Consider the following 19,279-nt stretch of genomic DNA (forward strand, 5'->3'; position numbering starts at 1 on the left):
AGTCCTAGATTAATCTAACTTAATGATGTAACCAATCTACAAGATAAAAATTGAAAAATAAATAAATAAAAGTTATTTATCTAAAATTAATCTAAATTATCCTATGAGAAAATTAATAAAATAATAATATATCTATATATATTTTTTGTGATACAAAATAAAACCATCCATTATCCCTCCCTAACCCCTAAATAGGAGAAAATGTACTTTTGTCACTGGGCTAGAATTTTAGTCTGACAAACCGTACGGTCTTAGGCCATTTCTTCGCTTCAATTAGCTTAAGTCAGCCTAACCCTTGGAATGCACCAGAAAAATATAGTGACAGCAACTTGAAACAAAAAAAAGTAACAAGAGAGTTGGAAAGCCACGAGAAAGCAATGCACATTAAGTGTTTGAGTAAATGCTCTCAGTATATTCTTAACTCAAGAATAACTGAATACAATGAGATTAATATAAAGGAAGAGAGAGGCCTTTTTCTATAGTTAAACTCCCCCAAAACCAACGGTACAGATTGAGTTACATGGCGGTCAAGATTAGCGCCTCTCTACAATTAAGAGTCCTAAAAGATTTAAACTCTATACAATCTTATCCCTTTAGGATTTACTTTATTACCCTGTAACTCCAATTTGACTGAAGTGTTTCACTGAGCTACCAAGGCTTCAAGTAGATAAGCTTCTCCTTAGGTTCCATGAATCGAGTCAGTTCATGTGGGTCAAATGAGCCACATTTAATAAGTTAAACTCTATGGGACGTTCTGTGTGCAATGGTTACAAGCTTTGATCCGCGGCCTGTGACACTTTAATGAGCTTGAACTCATGTCTTCCTATACTAGCAATAATATCGATGTGAACCAAACTGAGGCTTAGTCGCATAATATATGTGTATAAAAATACTAATTCATCTAACTCCTAATTATCCTAATTAATTACTAATATTATTAATAAAATCCATAAATATCCTAGTGTAATTGTAATAATAGTCATCTTATTCTAATAATTAACTTAGAAAATTTAATAACATAAAATCCTATTCAAATAAACTATAATAGTAATAATAATAAATAATAGAACACGCGCAAAAATAATTTAACTAAACTTTAAAATAAAAAGATTAACTACACAATTAGTCCCTCACTTAAAGACGAAAATATAAGAAATCACCATCAAATTTCCTTGGTTAAAATATGCTCGGAATCTCTTTACTCTTTTTACATTTATAATTTAGTTTTTCTATTTTTATTTTTAAGAATTTAAACTTTATACTTTTCATATTTTAAAATTAATGTTTAATTGTTAGTATAATTTAAATTCTTTTGTTAAATTCATTGATGCAACATTTTAAAATAATAAAAAATTACTTGATAGTTATATAACAGAAAACGACGTTATAATTGACTAAATTTAATAAAAAAAATTTAACGATATTAACAATTAGACTTGTATTTTTAAATACAAAATATAGAAAGATTAGATTTCAAATGTAAAAAAAAAACTTCAATCATATTTTAATCACTTTAGTTTTACATAATATTAAGTGTTAAAATTCTTAATGATGCAATATAATTTACAATAGCATACTTTTGCATGAGGCAAAATTATAAATATGTGCCAATTTTGAATATATATATATGTTTTTATTTATTTATTTATTTAGATTGATTTTATAATCTTTTAAGGAAATATATTGTTTTTTTAATGTGGTGCAAAACCGTGGAACCTACTTTTGAAAAGTTTTTTTATACCGAAAGCGCTTTCCATTAATATATTATATTTTCTGGTTAGACTGTTAAATGTCGGTGATCTAATCTTAAAGACTTTCATTTCATTTTTGGTTTTCTTTTTTATTTATATTGTTTGAAGTTTTTTTTTAATTTTATTTTTAATTAATAAACAAGGTGTATTTAAGTTATTTATTTTATTTTTAAAACTCCTTTATTTATATAAAGTAATAAATATGTAATTATATAATGAAAATATATATTTATATATATATCATGTTAAATATATTTTATTTTTTAGAATATTAACTAGTTTTTCTGATATATTTTTTATATATAAAATATTTACTTTTTTTCACCTATAATTTGAGTAGGATAAATTCTAATATTATAAAATCAATTAATTATTTCAAAGATTATAGTTATTTTTATATGTAAAATATTTTAAATAATTATTTCAAATACTATTATTTTTAGTAAATATAATTTTTATATGTGAAATATTTATTTTTCTATTCATATCATGGGGTGTGGAAAATTTTAGTATTATATATTTTTGTGCGTGTATTTGAAATAATTAGTTGAAATATTTCACATATAAAAATAATAATGATATTTAGAATAATGATTTGATTTTATAATATTAGAATTTACCAAAAAAATAAATGTTCGAAATAATTTCATATTTATTATCTTGTTTATTTGAATAAAGAAATTTTAAAAATAAAATAAATAAATAAAAACTCGGAAAAAATACCCACTATGTTTATAAGTTGGACCAACCCATGCCTTTAAAATAAAATCACAAATTTTCAATCATCTAACAAAGAAAATGACTTGTCAATAGGAAACTCCTTTTGTATAAAATACTTTTCAAATGCGCATCTCACAAGGTGCTTTTGCGCCACATTAACAAGAACGGTTTATTTTCTTAAATAACCATAAAGTTAATTTAAATTCCTAATTTTTTTCCACATATGTCAATGCAATTTTTTTTTAGGTATTGATTTATCGATTAATATTTTGATTTTTTTTTTTTTGAGAAACCAGTTAAAACTCGTGATTTAAAATTATTTAATGTATTAGACAAAAACATGGAATTTTGATGGAACTTAAGAGGTTGTCCTCCCTGTTTACTATCGGAACAGACATTTAGTTACTGTGCCAAGATAGAATTAACTATCATAATTTATGGGCCAATGAGACTTTTGCATGTTGATTAAGGTAAAGTAGTTTCAAGATATACAAATAAAATGTATGAATTTTTAATTCCGTATTTGATTCTTTCTAATTATTCTTCTATTGTACAATTTAATACTATATTTGTGAGTACATTATATCCAAAATAGAAAAAGAATTGATGAAAAGTCTAATCCCAACTTTTTAACTCAAATCAAAATTTGCAAACAAACAGCAATAGAATTCTTCTAAAATTTAATATATATAATTAAATTAAATTAAATATGAGTTTAAAACATTTAAATTTTATTTGAAGGACCTAGATGCATAATTAATATCAAGAGGGTAATTACCTTTCTATTTAAATTTTAGTTTGTAATTAAAAAACTGTAGGCAAGAAATTACTTTTTTACTAGTCTCCAATTTTGAAGAAACAAAAAATTATCCTTTTTTTGGTTTTCTTTTTGTCAAGAGTGAAGTTAGATTATTAAATAATATAATTACATATTTAACCCTTCCTTAGTAATTCAATATAATTTCAGTCCTTAATTAAATAAAATTTTATTTTGATTCCTTCTAAAATTCAACTATAACCATTAAACTTACTTGATTCCTGACATCGTCTCTGATTATCTTGGTCGAAACAACCACATTCTACTACACCTAAAACAAAGCCTTCGGGAGTATCCTTGAGGCTGGAAAGCCATTCAAGATATGGGTTTATTTGAAACATTATATGTATACAAAAAGATACTACTTTCTGCAATATCGAGCATACTGAAATGTATGCTAAACCGCCTACAGATACAGATTAACAAGGAAATGGCAAAAATTGAAAGACAAAATGCTTCTTATTGTATCTATTAAATAACTAAATCCATTACCAATATCCAAGATATCCACCCTAATCAGATTGTAATAATAGCAAGGGAAGGGAAAACATTACCAAAATGTGGCAACAATCCACCTGCTCCAATTTACTACATCTCACCAGCTAAATCTTCAAACCTCCCAATGCAACGTAACCAGAATGGTTCCCTCAAGGATTATTGAAGCAAAACCGCTTTATCATGGAGGAGGTGGAGGAAGATGGGATTTTGCCATTCCCACCCATGCAAAGATTCCAACAGCAAGAATTATCCATCCAAATACGTCGTACTTTAAATCACTGCTCTTCTTCTTCTTGGCAGCCTGAAAATGTACAAATATCTCAGCAAATATCTTCTATGCTATGAACTTAGAGAAAAGTGTTGGGACACTGTCATATTGTAAAGGTTTTTTGGGCTCAGAAGTTTAAACTCCGATCCATGCATAAGCACTCATTAATTGATGGAACAGTTACAAATAATAAAACCACCAATATATCTTTGTAGTCATTTAGCAACCCAATCAATCGTGAGTTTGATGTCTGAATAACCTAGGGATTGATGTGAACACCTTTTTTCCTTTGTCGATTACAGTTCTTTGAACTAGAATTCATACCTAACAAGCAGGGATATTTTATTACCTAAACCTCACAAAAGCCATCATCAAATTCTAATGAACATATATGTCAACAAAAAGGAAGTTCTTTTCCATAAGAAATTATTGCCAGTCCCCAGAACAACTGTATGCAAGGCCAAGCTGCCAAGTCTTCAACTTTTCCATTGCAACATAAAAAAAATACCTAAACCCGAGTAATATGCAATTTAACCGTTTCTGAGAAGGCAACATGCCGCAAGGATCAGTCAGAAAAGCAGAATATGCACAATTATATGTGAATGTGATGCAACCTCACACTGATGTGAAAACATTTATTTCAGTCCATGGTCTGTTGGCTCACTAACTCAGATCATGAGATAAGGCTTACATAAAATTATAGGAATTATTCACTATTCACATCAATTAATACTCAATGAACTTATGCAAACATATAGTAACTGCTAACTCAGATCATATGATAATAAAAGATAATATAAGCAAGCACTTCCAAGGCAAAAAGAAGTATGGAAACAAGCAGGGAAGATTTGCAAGTCAATGTAAATAATTAAAAAAAATACTCACAGTTGAAGTTGAAGAAGCAGAAGATGCCCCACCCATACTCTGTTGGCTAGCTGCAGCCTTTTGGAAGTCCATATGTAACTCTGGAGCCTAAGAAGATGAACAAAGTCCAAGCTTATTTAAAAATTTAGGCAAATCAGAGCACAAAGTATCATCAGCAAAACATCCACTCCTCACCCGCACTGCCCTAGATTCTCTTTCCCAAGAAAATAAACACATCCATTTAACACAAAAAAAAAATTAAATAAAAAAGAAATGCAAACCAGCTTAAAGTAGGTAAAACAAAAGGAAAACACCAATCCCACTAAACCAGCCATAGTAACAAAATATCTTAATATTTAATTAAGCACTAGCCATAACCTTATCATTAACAAGGTATCCTGCTTCTGTCTTTCAGAAAACTAAGTCCAGATTACCACACCAAGTTCATTTCAAATAATTACCACATCAAACAATGCAGCTAAAATATTAAAACATCAATTAAATTACATAAGGTTATATTTACATAAAAAAAGCATACATCTTTGTTCCCGTGTTATGAAACTTAAAAGAAAAGCAGGTTTACCTTAGCTGCAACTTCCAAAGACTTTTGATAAAGCTCATTGCCAGGATCCTACAACCCAAAAAAATATTTAAAAAATAAAACCCAAATTAGCGTCCGAAACCCTCAATTTGGGATCTTCAAAACAGGCATAAGAGTCAAAAAAACAAAGAAGTTACCGCATCAACAGCTCTTTGGAAAAACTGAGCTGCCTTATCAAAAGAAACTTTTGCCTCGTCAGAATCGGTAGTCATAAATGCAGTAGTGGAAAGAGCGTTTCCCATGCACCACAAAGTTTCGTGCTTGGATGGATTTATCATCAACGCCTCATCCAATTTCGAAATTGCATCTAAATGATCAATATTCATTGCATTAGCAAAAACTAATAATAGGAATAAACTCAAGAACATGGTAGAGTACCATTTATCATCTGCTTTGCATCTGAAACAGTCTGAAATTGAGCTAATTCGAGTAAAGCCCCTCCCCATTTGGTTAAATTCTGCAAACATTTTTAACAGATAATAGGAAACGCAGAACAATTTCTTTAAAAGAAAACCTCAAACCAAAGAAGAAAACAAGAATAAAAGAATTAAAACCTCATTACTATTAAAATCAATTAACAGAGGAAAGTAACTGCAAACAAAGAAACGAATTAAAAAAAATTGAAAGGATAGAAATAAAGAAGGAACCTCAGCATCGAGAGGGTCCTTAGCGTAGTTCACTTCAGACGTTTTACGAGTGTGTTCGGCGACTAAAAGGCGATCGAAGTCGGCTTGAGAAAACTCCATTTCCGTGATTGATTTATTCTGTTAGTTTAGAAAGTGAGGGAAGAGTGTAGCCGCTAGGGTTTTTTCTTTTCCTATTGGAGAAGTGAAGTAGAGAAGGTAACATAAACTTATGACAAAAAGACCGTGATGGCCCTCGACCCTCGATATTTGGCGCTCCTTTTGCCTTTCCTTTGCTCTCTTTTCTCGTATGTTTACTTCACTTCCACGTTGCGGATACCAAGGGTCTCCCCTCCTACTTTCTTTCTCTCTCTTTTTTAGGGGAAATTTAAATTTGGGTCACTCAACTTTCAGAACTTTTTATTTTGGCCATGAAAATTTTTAAAAATTGCAAAAAGAGCAGTGTCATTACAAACCGTTTTCATTTTAGTTACCCACCCTTATTTTCAGGGTTATGCAATCTTAGTGTACACTCAATTTAGTCATCTATCTTTAGTAAATTTCTATTTTAGCCACTCATTTTATCTTTTTAATGTCCTTTTTTAGAATTAATTTTTACAAGGAAAAAAACTTGAATCTTTACAAGGAAAAACATAGGTTCTTACATGGAAAAACCAATTTATATTTTTAATTTTCTCAATTTTTTTTCTTTTCAAGAATTATTTTTAATTCTTTGGAAAAAAAAGAAAAATCTAAGGTTTTGCAAGAAATTACCTGAGTTTTATAGGAAAAACTTAAGTTTTTACAAAAAAGCATTTTATCTTTTTTTGAAATAATTTTAGTTTTTTAATAAAATTAGGAAAACCTAAGTTTTTTAATCATGAAAAACATGAATTTTTACAATGATTTGAATTTCATTTCTGCAGCTAAATAACTCAATTTCTCATAAAAACCTTTTTTTTAAATAATATTAATTCTAAAAAAGGAAATGAATTACTAAAATGAAAACCTACTAAAGTTGAGTAATTAAAGAGAGTCTACAATACTATTGTTTAACCCCAATTTAATGATGAGTGATCAAAAATGAAAATGGTTTGTAATGGTAGTGCCATTTTTGCAAAATTTTTTTATTTTTAGTGTCCAAAATAAAAACACATGAGAATATTTAGGGGATCAACTGTGTAATTTACCTTTTTTAAGTTAAAATTGTAGGGGTTTTTTTTTTTTTTTTTACACTTTGCAATATCAAGTTAGGGGCAGAGAAATTTGATGTAGGTTTTAGAAGCGCAAGCTGCTCATTGCTGCCAATTGTCTATGGTTTGGAGTGGAATTGAGATAAGAATAATATTAATCCACTTTTTATCCTTGTTGAGGAGTTCACCAAAAATCAACATTGTAGAATCTACGAGAAAGCAGAATAGAGCATAACGTGGGGATTCTTGCTTGAAATCAACTGAGAGTCATCAGGTTCCTCAACAATAGTTGCTCCACCTATAAGACCAGGCATAAAGTCTGATATTCAAAGTGAAGGGATCTTGGGGCACATGTTTAGGTGCTTTGTAGAGGGTCAGCATTGAAAGAGCAAAAGATAGATGGAGAGATCTGGGTTTTATCAATTAGACATATCTTTCTATATTTAAGCCCTCAAATTTCATTGAATAAATGTTAAAAAATTATTTCTTTTAAGTATTTATTTTAAATTTTTAATTTAAAATATATGTTTATTTTTTTAATTTAAAAATTTATATCTAAAATAAAGCTGGACAAATAGATGTACAGATTCAAATGTCTAAAATTTATTTATTTTTATAATTTTAATAAATGATAAATTTTAAAACTATACATGAACTTTGATTGTGGTTCAAATGTATATATAAAATTTTATTTTTGTTTTATTTATACACATTTAAAGAAATAAATAAATTAAATAATTTTATATTGGAGAAATATAATTATTTATGTATGCAATGGGTAAACATAAAATGGTATTATATCAATAATGATGTTAATAATTATTAAGAATTAAATCAAATCAATTTTTCATGTGTAAAATTACTTGAAATCAGAGTTGTATGTTTTTATATATTTATTTTAAATTTTTAGAATTAGGATTAAATTAAGACCATTTGTAAATTTTGAAAGTTAATTTTTTTAAATTCGACTAAATTGATATAATATGTAAAAATTGAGAGCTAAATTTAATATCATACTGATTTTTTAACTACCATGTTACCCTTCCCTCAAACACTAATACTTAGCAAAAATGAAAAAAAAAATATCAGTTAATAGGATGACAAAAAATGTTGTGTATTTTTCTTTTTCAATAATAATTTATTAATATTTAACTAGTGCTCTTCAATACTTATTAATATCTGTTGTTTAAAAATATACTTTGAAAGTTAATTAATAAATTGATTTATTTACCCTTAAGTTAAATTATTAACGCTTCCCTGCGTTGCCATTTTTGTGCAGTGTTGTTAAACCGACAAGCTTGAATGAGTTCTTTGCTGTCTGTCAACCTACAAGACTGGATTTTCACCAATATAATGCATCCTTCCCACCATGCTATGGATCATAGCAATTGGGAAATCAAGTTTCGCTTTCTCTGCTGGTTACTATGTAACCGACCGAACAACAATGAGAATTTTATTGAGGAGAGTGTGCTTGAGCGGGGATACGGCTGGGTAATGAGGTTGCCAGCGCCTTCATGGATCGAGCTGATGGCGGCCAAACGAATGAGTATACTTATCGTAATTTCTTACGTCATGTATAGTAGTACACATTGTAATTATATAATTACATAACTTATAATTTTAAAATATATTAATTATTATAAAAATTTATTAGTATAATAAAATAATTTCTAAACAAGTAAAAAAATTAAAATCAAATCATCATATATATTATGTTAGTCTAAAAAGTAGTTAATAATATAATTACTGATAAAAATAACAATAAAAATAAAAATCATATGCAATTTTTATCTAATTGTTCAAGTACATATTTGTTGGGTTATTCCATCTTTAATATTTAACATATGCTCATTATCCTCATTTGTCGATCTTTGATCAAGTTTATCATCATCTAAATTTGAATTTGCATAATTAAGATTATCAAAACCTCATTCTTCCATATGTTGTTCAAGAATAGATCATCCTAATTCTACCTATTATTGAAGTTATAAAAATATACAACATGCTAGCACGATTCAACATTGTTTTTTATGTTATACTTAGGTAATATTATTAAAATGACAAATATTTTTTTAGAACAACAAATGTCTTCTAAACCACATCTCGAAACCTTAAATGTCTCAAATTAAAGAATCCGTGAGCTGTTTATAATATTTGTATCTTTAAATGTCTCAAATTAAAGAGTTCGTGAACTGTTTATAATATTTGTATCTGGCACCATTCTCTCAAATGGTATCATATCTCACAATATGGTGTAAGAAAAAAATTTCTATTTACATAATTAACATAAATCTTATAATATTTGAATTTACAGTACAAATAATATATAGTTTTAATTATAAAAACTTATATAAATTTAATTTGAGAAAAGACTTATGCTAAATTATATCATTTTGTATACATATTGTATAATACATAAATTAAGTAAAAATATATAAATTTTATAATAAATAAATTTTATAAAAAAATTTATAAATTGTCCAAAATTTTTTTAACTTCTTCTAAATAATATAATTTTTGTCATATTTTTAAAAAGTTGTTTTTATAAACAAATTATGATAAAAAAAACAATAACAATTTTTTATAAGTATAATTTTTTTTCATAATTTAAAAAATAAGATTTAAATAACATATTTTTATTATAATTTTATAAAATACACTAATTATTTTTATAATATAATTCTTTAAAACTTATAAAATAAATTTTTTTATTATGAACATCTCAAACCCTTATATATGTTTATTTTTGTAATATAATTTTTATAATTTGTATAAAAATATTTTTTTAAAATTAGGTTTGGAGATAATTACTTGCTTTCGTTTCATCGATAAATTTGAAATAGGCTCGTCTCCGTTACTGTTTTATTACCAAACTCCCACAAACAACCCAAAATCCAATGGCGAATCCAAGTCCCATGCTTATATAAAACCAAAACTTCTCATCTCCACCTCCTAGTCCCCATTTTCATCTTCTCCATCTCCATTGACAATGGAGGACCACAGAGCTCTGGGCTTTCTTGATATATAGAAGGATCATTGAAAGTTTGGAACTGGTTACCTGTCGGGATTTGTCTCGATAACTTGTTGATCGACAGATTCAAATGGTTCAACAAAGTCATTGCGATCATGCTAGCAGGAATTGAGCCTTAAAGATTGTTGTGCGAGAGATCAAGACTCTCCAACAGGTTGCAAGTTCCCAATGTTCTCCGGTATCTTCCTACTAAAATTGTTCCACGATAAGTTCAGAGTGACCAATGCTGAAAGCTCTGTTATATGATGTTGCGCGGAAGCGTGTGAAAGAGTAAAATTATTGTACTAAAAAATCACACTAAGTTCAATTCCCAGGAAAGAGAGGTGAATCACGAGGATCACTTAAGTACCAAGTCTTTCCTAGCCAGAATATCCCTCTATCGTAATTTAACAGCACAATAAATCACTACAATCACACTCACAAAATATGAACAATAAATAGTAAAGAACACCAGAATTTTAACGAGGTTCGGCAAATCTTGCCTACGTCCTCGGGCACTACCAAATATATTTCACTCCAAAAATACAAGTGAAACTTTACAAATAGGGAGAGAGAACAATGCCTTAAGTAGAGAATGGCAAATGTGGGATGATGAGAATGAGCAATGGTTGGCCTATTTATAGTTGAGATTCAAGGGCCACCTTGCAAAGTCACTATTCACTTAGGGACCAAAAATTGCTATTTTCCCATGCCCAACACTAAATAAAATATTTGGTGCCCATAACTTTGACCTTTCCAAAGTATGGGTAGGTATGGGAAAGGTATGGGCAAGGTATGGGGTATGGGTATATTCTAATAATCTCCACCTTGAAGATTTGATTAGGATAATCTTATCTTCACACAATTCTTTCTGCTTTTGACAACAATACTTAATAGTGCCTTCTTCAACTGTTAAACTTGCAGGATATTAATCAAGTTCAAACAATGTTCGAACTTGGTTGCTGTTACCACCTTGGTCATCATATCTGCGGGATTATCTGCAGTCTTGATCTTCTGAAGACAAATTTTCCCCTCTTCAATAATTTCCCGCACAAAATGGAATCGTACGTCGATATGTTTTGTACGTGCATGATAGACTTGATTCTTTGCTAAATGAATAGCACTTTGACTATCACAATACACGTTAATATGCTCCTGAACCAACCCCAAGGTTTTAGCCATACCTTGTAACCAAACAGCCTCCTTTACAGCCTCTGTTACAGCCATGTACTCGGCTTCTGTGGTTGACAATGCAACTGTAGACTGTAGTGTAGACTTCCAACTTATTGGTCCTCCAGCAAGTGTAAACACATAACCGGTGGTTGATCTTCGCTTGTCCAAATCACCGGCATAGTCAGAATCAACGTACCCAATAACACCTTTACCAAGTGTATTATCCTGCTTGAACAGTAATCCAACATCCACGGTCTTCTGAATATACCGTAGAATCCATTTCACAGCTTGCCAATGTCCTTTTCCAGGATTATGCATATACCTGCTCACTATACTAACTGCCTGTGAAATGTCGGGTCTTGTACACACCATTGCATACATCAAGCTACCCACTGCATTAGAATACGGAACTTGCAACATGTATTCTCGTTTCGTATTCGTCGAAGGAGATAGTTGTGCAGAAAGCTTGAAATGAGAAGCCAACGGGGTACTTACAGGTTTGGTCTGCTCGTTCATGCCAAACTGCTGTAGTACTTTCTTCAAATACTGCTTCTGAGACAAGCTAACTCTGCCATGAGCTCTATCTCTACATATTTCCATGCCAAGAATCTTCTTAGCTTCACCTAGATCTTTCATCTCAAACTCGAGATTGAGTTGAGTCTTCAATCTCTCAATCTCAACTTTGCTCTTAGATGCTATCAGCATATCATCAACATATAAGAGCAAGTATATGAAAGTTCCTTCTTGTAGCTTCTGAAAATATACGCAATGATCAAATTTACTTCTTGTGTACCTTTGCCCTTTCATGAACTGATCAAATCGCTTGTACCACTGCCTCGGAGATTGCTTCAATCCATAAAGCGACTTTGTCAGTTTGCAAATCCAATTTTCTTTTCCAGCAACCTTGAATCCATCTGGCTGAGTCATATAGATTTCCTCTTCCAAATCACCGTGTAAAAACGCGGTCTTCACATCAAGCTGAACTAGTTCAAGATCATATTGCGCAACCAAGGCTAGCAAAATCCGAATAGACGAATGCTTCACAACTGGAGAAAACACTTCATTGTAGTCTATTCCTTCTTTCTGAGCGTAACCCTTTGCTACCAATCTAGCCTTGTATCGAATTTCATTTTTACCAGGAAATCCTTCCTTCTTTGCATATACCCATTTGCATCCAATTGCCTTCTTTCCCTTGGGCAGTCTCACCAACTCCCAAGTCCTATTTTTATGAAGAGACTGCATTTCTTCATTCATAGCTTGCTTCCACTTTACACCATCAGAGTTACTTATTGCTTCTGTGTAAGTGGAAGGAACATCATCATCTGCAATTGGAAGTGCATAGGCCACCATATCGTCAAAGCGAGCAGGCTTACGAATCTCTCTTCTTGGCCTCCTATATGCAATTGAATCTTGTTGCTGTAGAAGTTCTTGGGTCGAAACTTCTTCATCATTTGTTCTTTCAATATTAGCTGGATCATCATTAACCTTTTCAAACTCCACCTGCTGCAAAGTACTACTGGTTTTGTCATCCTTTTGTGAATCCTCGTTCTTCATCATGGTTGATTCATCAAAAGTTACATCTCTACTGAAAACAATCTTCCTTGTATCAGGACACCAGAGACGGTATCCTTTTACACCACCAGTTATACCCATGAATAATGCTTTCTTTGCTCTTGGGTCTAACTTAGATTCTTTTACATGATAATATGCAGTGGAACCAAAAACATGTAAAGAATCATAATCAGTAGCAGGTTTACCAGTCCACATCTCCATCGGAGTTTTTCCATTTATTGCAGCTGATGGCAATCGGTTAATTAGATGGCACGCATATGTAACTGCCTCAGCCCAAAATTCCTTGCCCAATCCAGCATTGGACAACATACATCGAACTTTCTCCAGTATAGTCCGATTCATGCGTTCTGCCACCCCATTCTGCTGTGGTGTATCTCGAACAGTGAAGTGTCGCACAATGCCCTCATCTTGACATACTTGTAGAAATGGATCATTTTTGTACTCAGTACCATTATCTGATCGAAGTCGTTTGACCTTTCGACCTGTCTGAGTCTCCACCATCTTCTTCCACTTCAGAAATGCATCCAAAACTTCATTTTTTCTTTTCATTAGATACACCCATACTTTTCTTGAATAATCATCAAGAAAAGTGACAAAATAGTGCATACCTCCCAAAGAAGCCACTTTGGTAGGTCCCCACACATCACTGTGAACGTAGTCCAGAATTCCTTTCGTATTCTGAATTGCTGGACCAAATTTTACCCTCTTCTGCTTGCCCAGAACACAATGTTCACAGAATTCCATTTTGCAAGAATTTGCACCTTTCAACAAGCCTTGCTTCGCCAAAGTCTGCAAAGCTTTTTCACCAGCATGTCCCAATCGCCTATGCCATAACCTGGTAGCCTCTGAATCTGCATCTTTCGCAGAAGCTGTTGATGTTGATCCAATAACTGTACTTCCATTTAAATAGTACAAGTTATTTCTTCTAGTGCCTTTCATCACCGTCAATACCCCAGCTACTACCTTTAGTAATCCATCTCTCAAAGTGATTGTGAACCCTTTAGATTCTAGGGCCCCTAATGAGATGAGATTTTTCTTCAAGCTGGGTACATAGCGAACATTTGTCAGAACTTGGATTGAGCCGTCATGGTTCTTCAATTTGATTGTACCTACACCCATTGTCTTACAGGCACTATCATTGCCCATAAAAACAACTCCACCTTCTAGTTCTTCAAGACTAGAAAACCAGTCCTTATTAGGACACATATGGTAAGTACATCCCGAATCCAATATCCACTCATCCGTTTGACATGCCATTGCCATGCCAACCAAGCTAAAGTCTGACTCCTCATCATGCTCCGCTACACATGCATTAGAAATAGACTTGCCCTTTTGTAACTTAGGACAATTCTTTTTCCAATGCCCTTTCTCACGACAAAAGGCACATTCATCTTTGGCGGGTCTCCCTTTGGACTTACCCCTTCTACCAGGTTTGCTGCTGTGTGAACGACCTCTTACTGTTAAGACTTCTGCGGTTGTATCTCTGTGATCTCTTTTATCTTTCTTTCGAGTCTCAGATCTATACAACGCACTACAGACTGCATCAAATGTGATCGTGTCCTTCCCATGAAGCAATGTGGTGGTAAGATGATCATATTCATCAGGAAGGGAATTCAACAATAATAATGCCTTGTCTTCATCTTCAAATTTCTCATCCAAATTTAGCAAGTCTGCTAAAATTTTATTGAATGAGTTCACATGGTCATTCATCGACATACCGGGTGCATACGTGAATCGATAAAGTTTCTTTTTCATATAAAGCCTATTTTCAAGACTTTTCGTTAGAAACTTTTCTTCCAGTGTATCCCATAACTTCTTCGCTGATGTCTCCCTCATGACAGAGTACTTCTGCTCTTTGGCCAAACATAGGCGGATTGTACCACACGCCTGTCTATTGATCTTGGCCCACTCCTTATCATCCATCTTGTCAGGTTTTTCTTCAAGGGCTATATCTAGCTCTTGCTGACATAAGACATCCAGGATCTCACATTGCCACATACCAAAATTATTGGTACCGTCAAATTTCTCTACTTCAAATTTTGCATTTGTCACAGTAGTCCTTGCTGATGACGATGCTGCTGCCATTTTTCTTCTCAATCCCAACTACTGTATACGTGAACAGTACCGTATACGTGAATAGTGCCGTATACGTGAATAGTACCGTAAACGGTCGTATTCTCCAAGTACGAATCTGGCTCTGATACCAATTGTTGCGCGGAAGCGTGTGAAAGAGTAAAATTATTATACTAAAAAATCACACTAAGTTCAATTCCCAGGAAAGAGAGGTGAATCACGAGGATCACTTAAGTACCAAGTCTTTCCTAGCCAGAATATCCCTCTATCGTAATTTAACAGCACAATAAATCACTACAATCACACTCACAAAATATGAACAATAAATAGTAAAGAACACCAGAATTTTAACGAGGTTCGGCAAATCTTGCCTACGTCCTCGGGCACTACCAAATATATTTCACTCCAAAAATACAAGTGAAACTTTACAAATAGGGAGAGAGAACAATGCCTTAAGTAGAGAATGGCAAATGTGGGATGATGAGAATGAGCAATGGTTGGCCTATTTATAGTTGAGATTCAAGGGCCACCTTGCAAAGTCACTATTCACTTAGGGACCAAAAATTGCTATTTTCCCATGCCCAACACTAAATAAAATATTTGGTGCCCATAACTTTGACCTTTCCAAAGTATGGGTAGGTATGGGAAAGGTATGGGCAAGGTATGGGGTATGGGTATATTCTAATATATGATCTGGTATCTCTCCTTTTAAATCATTGCTCGACAGATCTATGACGTTACCTTTTGAGACAATCTCCACATGTTGTAAGAATCGTATATGCTGAGTTGAGGGTAATACATACGAATAGGACCCAGATAAGTAAACGCTTCCAAATGACCCAAGCATTTGGGGATGGTCCCTGATAAGTTGTTTTGAGCAAGGTCTATGATGTGAAGATTGTGAAATTCACACAGTTATTAGGGAATGCTGCCTGTCAAGAAGTTGCCTCGCAATCCCAAGTAAGATAAAAGGAACAGATTATATGAAACTAAGTCTGGTATCGTTCCAGAAAATCGATTTTCTCCGAGGTAAATAGATAACAACCCAGAGCAGTTCTGCAAAACCAAAAAAAGCTCGCCAGAGAGATTGTTACAGCTCAATGTCAAAAAGATAAGAGAAGGCAATTCGCAAAGAGAGCTCGTAACATCACCTAATAGATTGTTTTTTGACAGATCTAAGATCACTAATTTTCTCAAGCCCTGCAACTTTCTGAGAATTGTTCCTGATAAACAATTACTTGAAAGATCAAGAAAACTCAAGGTTTCCATTTAGTTAATTGAAGCAGGGATGCTACCATTAAGAAAGCTCCTTGAAAGATCCAAATTTATCACTTTGGACATCCTTTGGCCTACGTTTGAGAGAACTAGTCCACAGAAAAGATTGTTCCTCAAAGAAAGTTGCGTAACATTTGGTGTCGAAGGTGGAAAATATTTTTAAGGTTGAAATTAAATTATAATTTGTACCTTGATAAAAATTTAATTTTAATTTTTTATATTTTTGGAAGATTAAAATATAATTTTATTTTTAAAGAGTTAAACCTTTATTAATTTAAAATTTTAAAAAGAAAATAAAGAATTTTTCCAATATAGGCCCGTAGCTACGCGGCTGGCCATAAAGGTATTTAACCTTCCAAGCGATTGAATCCTAAATCTACCCATGCTCCGATATTATAACCAAAGCTAACTGAACCGGGAAGCTTTCCCCTGAATTGGTTATCCGAAAGATCCAATTCCACCCACCAAAGGCTAGAAGTTAGGTTCCAAAACCAAACAGGTATCATGTCTGAAATCCCAGCAACAGACAGTGTGAGTTGAGAAGCTTCAACTTGAGTTCTGAGCCATGTCGGAAAACCAGGACCCAGTTGGCAATTACGGACAGTGAATTCAGATAGACTGTAAGAAGGTACCCAGTCTCGACTCAAGTTGAACATTACAGATTTGCTTATGGATGATGAAGCAAAACGGTATAATCTCGAGAGGATCCAGAAATGGTTTTCAGTGATGATTCTTCCCATGAATTTCCATAAAGATTAAGTTCGAATAACCTCGTCAGTTGTCCAATGTTTTGTAAAACTGTCCCATTCATGGAATTGAAAGATAAGTCCAATATTGTCAAACTGGACAAGTTCCCTATAGACCATGGAAGTGAACCTGAGAATGAGTTTTGGGCAAGTCGAAGGCACCGTAAATACTTGAGCTTTCCCAAGGAATCAGGCAAGTTTCCTTGGAGATTATTTGAACTCAAATCTAAGTCAGCTAAGGTATTATTGCTGCAGCCACCCAAAGCATCTATTAAACCCTTTATTTCACCATTAATCACATTTGATGACAGATCCAAGGTGCGAAGTTTATACAGGCTTCCTATTTAAAACCTCGGGTATGGAACCTTTCAATCCACATTCATAGAGGTTAGCACGTTGAAGAGTGGTTATATTAAATAACCAACGAGGAATCCAAGTGCTGAAATTGTTGTAAGAAAGATCAAGTGTTGAAAGTGAAGTAAAGTTTACCGTCAAAGACTCTGGTAAACCATTTAGTTCACAGCTCGACAAGTACAAAGTCGTCAGGGAAAGAAGCATATTAACAGCCTCAAACCAATTATTTGCCTTACTGAGATTCATGGCTCCAAGGTCAAAATATAGCAAAGAAGAGAGACCAACCTGAAGCCCAAAGCTGCAAAGGATAGGATCCATACATTGATAGATCAAGATATTCCAAGTACGACAGGTTTCCGAGACTATGAGGAACCTCACCATTAAAGGAAGCTTCAGAGAGGTCAAGGTACCTCAAATTCTTGAGTGAACCGATGAATTCCGGGACCTCCCTTGGAAATTATTTCCGCTCATGTCTAGGTAACTCAAATATTTCAAATTAAGCAAAGAAGGATTCAACATACCGCCAAGACATGTTCGGTTGTTAAGTGCTTCACTTTGGCCGAATGAACTGCAAACATCAACGGTTTTAAGGTCAAGCTTGAGGATGTTGCCCGTTGTATTGCTGCAGTTGATGCCGGTCCAGTTACAACAATCCTTTCCAAGCCAAACGAAAGCCAGCCTGAGGGATCTTCCAAACCTTTTCTGAATTCAAGCAATGCTTTCCTCTCCCTCTCAATACAAACGACATTCCGAGAATCAGTATTAGACTCTGCAGCTTCAAGGAAATTTGATTTAGTTAACAGAAGAGTAGAAAGAAGTAGAATTTGAGTTGAAGTTCTCCGGGTAGCCATAGCTTGTTTGAATAAAAGGATTACAAAGTTCAAAAGATAGAGATGCCATTTTATCAACCTGGATTTCAAATGCCAAATGTGCTGAATAACCCCTCTGCTCAACAAAATTTAAATTAATAAGATCTAAGGCAATATATTGACTTTTGATATTTTTAATTACTAGGAGTAAATCCTAGAAATATTAGCTTAAAAGTATAAGCATAAAACAAAAGAAAAAAAAAACCAATACAATAATAAACATGGATTACCACTCATCCACAAAAAGAACCTCCAATCATTGGGGGGAAAAAAAGGACAGACGCCATTAAAAATGGTGCAGATCTTTGTTTCATCATCTTAAAATGAAAAATAAAGCAATGAGAAAAAGAAGGAACCTCGGTGTCAAGAGGGTAGTTGTCTTCAGAGGTTTTTCGAGTGTGTTCGGCAACTAGTAGGCGATCGAAGTGGGCTTGAGAAAACTCCATATCTGTTATGGTTTTGAACTGATGAGTGTAGCCACTAAGTGTTCCTTCTTTTTCCTTTTTCGTTTGAAATTTTTATAGAGGGAGCCAAAGACGGGAACATGTGAACAACGCGAAGTTGGGCAAAATACCGTGTAGCCCTCGACGTTTGGCGTTCCTTTCGCCCTTTTTTTTTTTCCTTTTACTTAAGGGGTAAAAGTATCATAGAACCCCCCCTACTATACCCTGATTGCAATTTAGCCCCTCAACTGAATAAATGGGCAAATTATCCCATGTACATTAGATGAGTGAGCAAAACAGCCCCTCCATTAAAATTTGGTGTATATATAAGGTATATTAACAAATTTAGCCTTTAAATTTTACAAGTTTATTCAATTTAACCCCTAATCTTTTATTAAAAGTAAATTAGAAAATTTTAAAAGTAATAAG

At 32.8% G+C, this 19,279-nt stretch overlaps 1 protein-coding gene across 1 annotated transcript; it reads right to left on the reverse strand.

Annotated features, from left to right (window-relative positions):
- Positions 1-3,580: 3,580 nt before the first annotated feature.
- LOC107886464 (mitochondrial import receptor subunit TOM20) lies at positions 3,581-6,469 on the reverse strand. Its single transcript, XM_016810428.2, has 6 exons — positions 6,167-6,469; positions 5,898-5,976; positions 5,657-5,826; positions 5,502-5,549; positions 4,940-5,026; positions 3,581-4,087 (listed from the first exon to the last, which is right to left on the reverse strand). The coding sequence occupies exons 1-6, from the start codon at positions 6,263-6,265 to the stop codon at positions 3,965-3,967; spliced, it is 606 nt and encodes a 201-aa protein (XP_016665917.1). The 5' UTR covers positions 6,266-6,469; the 3' UTR covers positions 3,581-3,964.
- Between the last annotated feature and the right edge of the window lie 12,810 nt (positions 6,470-19,279).

The sequence above is a fragment of the Gossypium hirsutum genome, chromosome A03 (assembly GCF_007990345.1).
Source record: "Gossypium hirsutum isolate 1008001.06 chromosome A03, Gossypium_hirsutum_v2.1, whole genome shotgun sequence".
NCBI classification, from domain to species: domain Eukaryota; kingdom Viridiplantae; phylum Streptophyta; class Magnoliopsida; order Malvales; family Malvaceae; genus Gossypium; species Gossypium hirsutum.

What these genes read in the sequence shown, in the direction of transcription:
- LOC107886464 (XM_016810428.2), bottom strand. Translation starts at nt 6,265, where the DNA reads ATGGAGTTTTCTCAAGCCGACTTCGATCGCCTTTTAGTCGCCGAACAC. An exon ending in AGGACCCTCTCGATGCTGAG is followed by an intron (nt 5,977 to 6,166) that starts GTTCCTTCTTTA and finishes AAATGTTTGCAG; the next exon opens with AATTTAACCAAATGGGGAGG. An exon ending in TGCAAAGCAGATGATAAATG is followed by an intron (nt 5,827 to 5,897) that starts GTACTCTACCAT and finishes TTGATCATTTAG; the next exon opens with ATGCAATTTCGAAATTGGAT.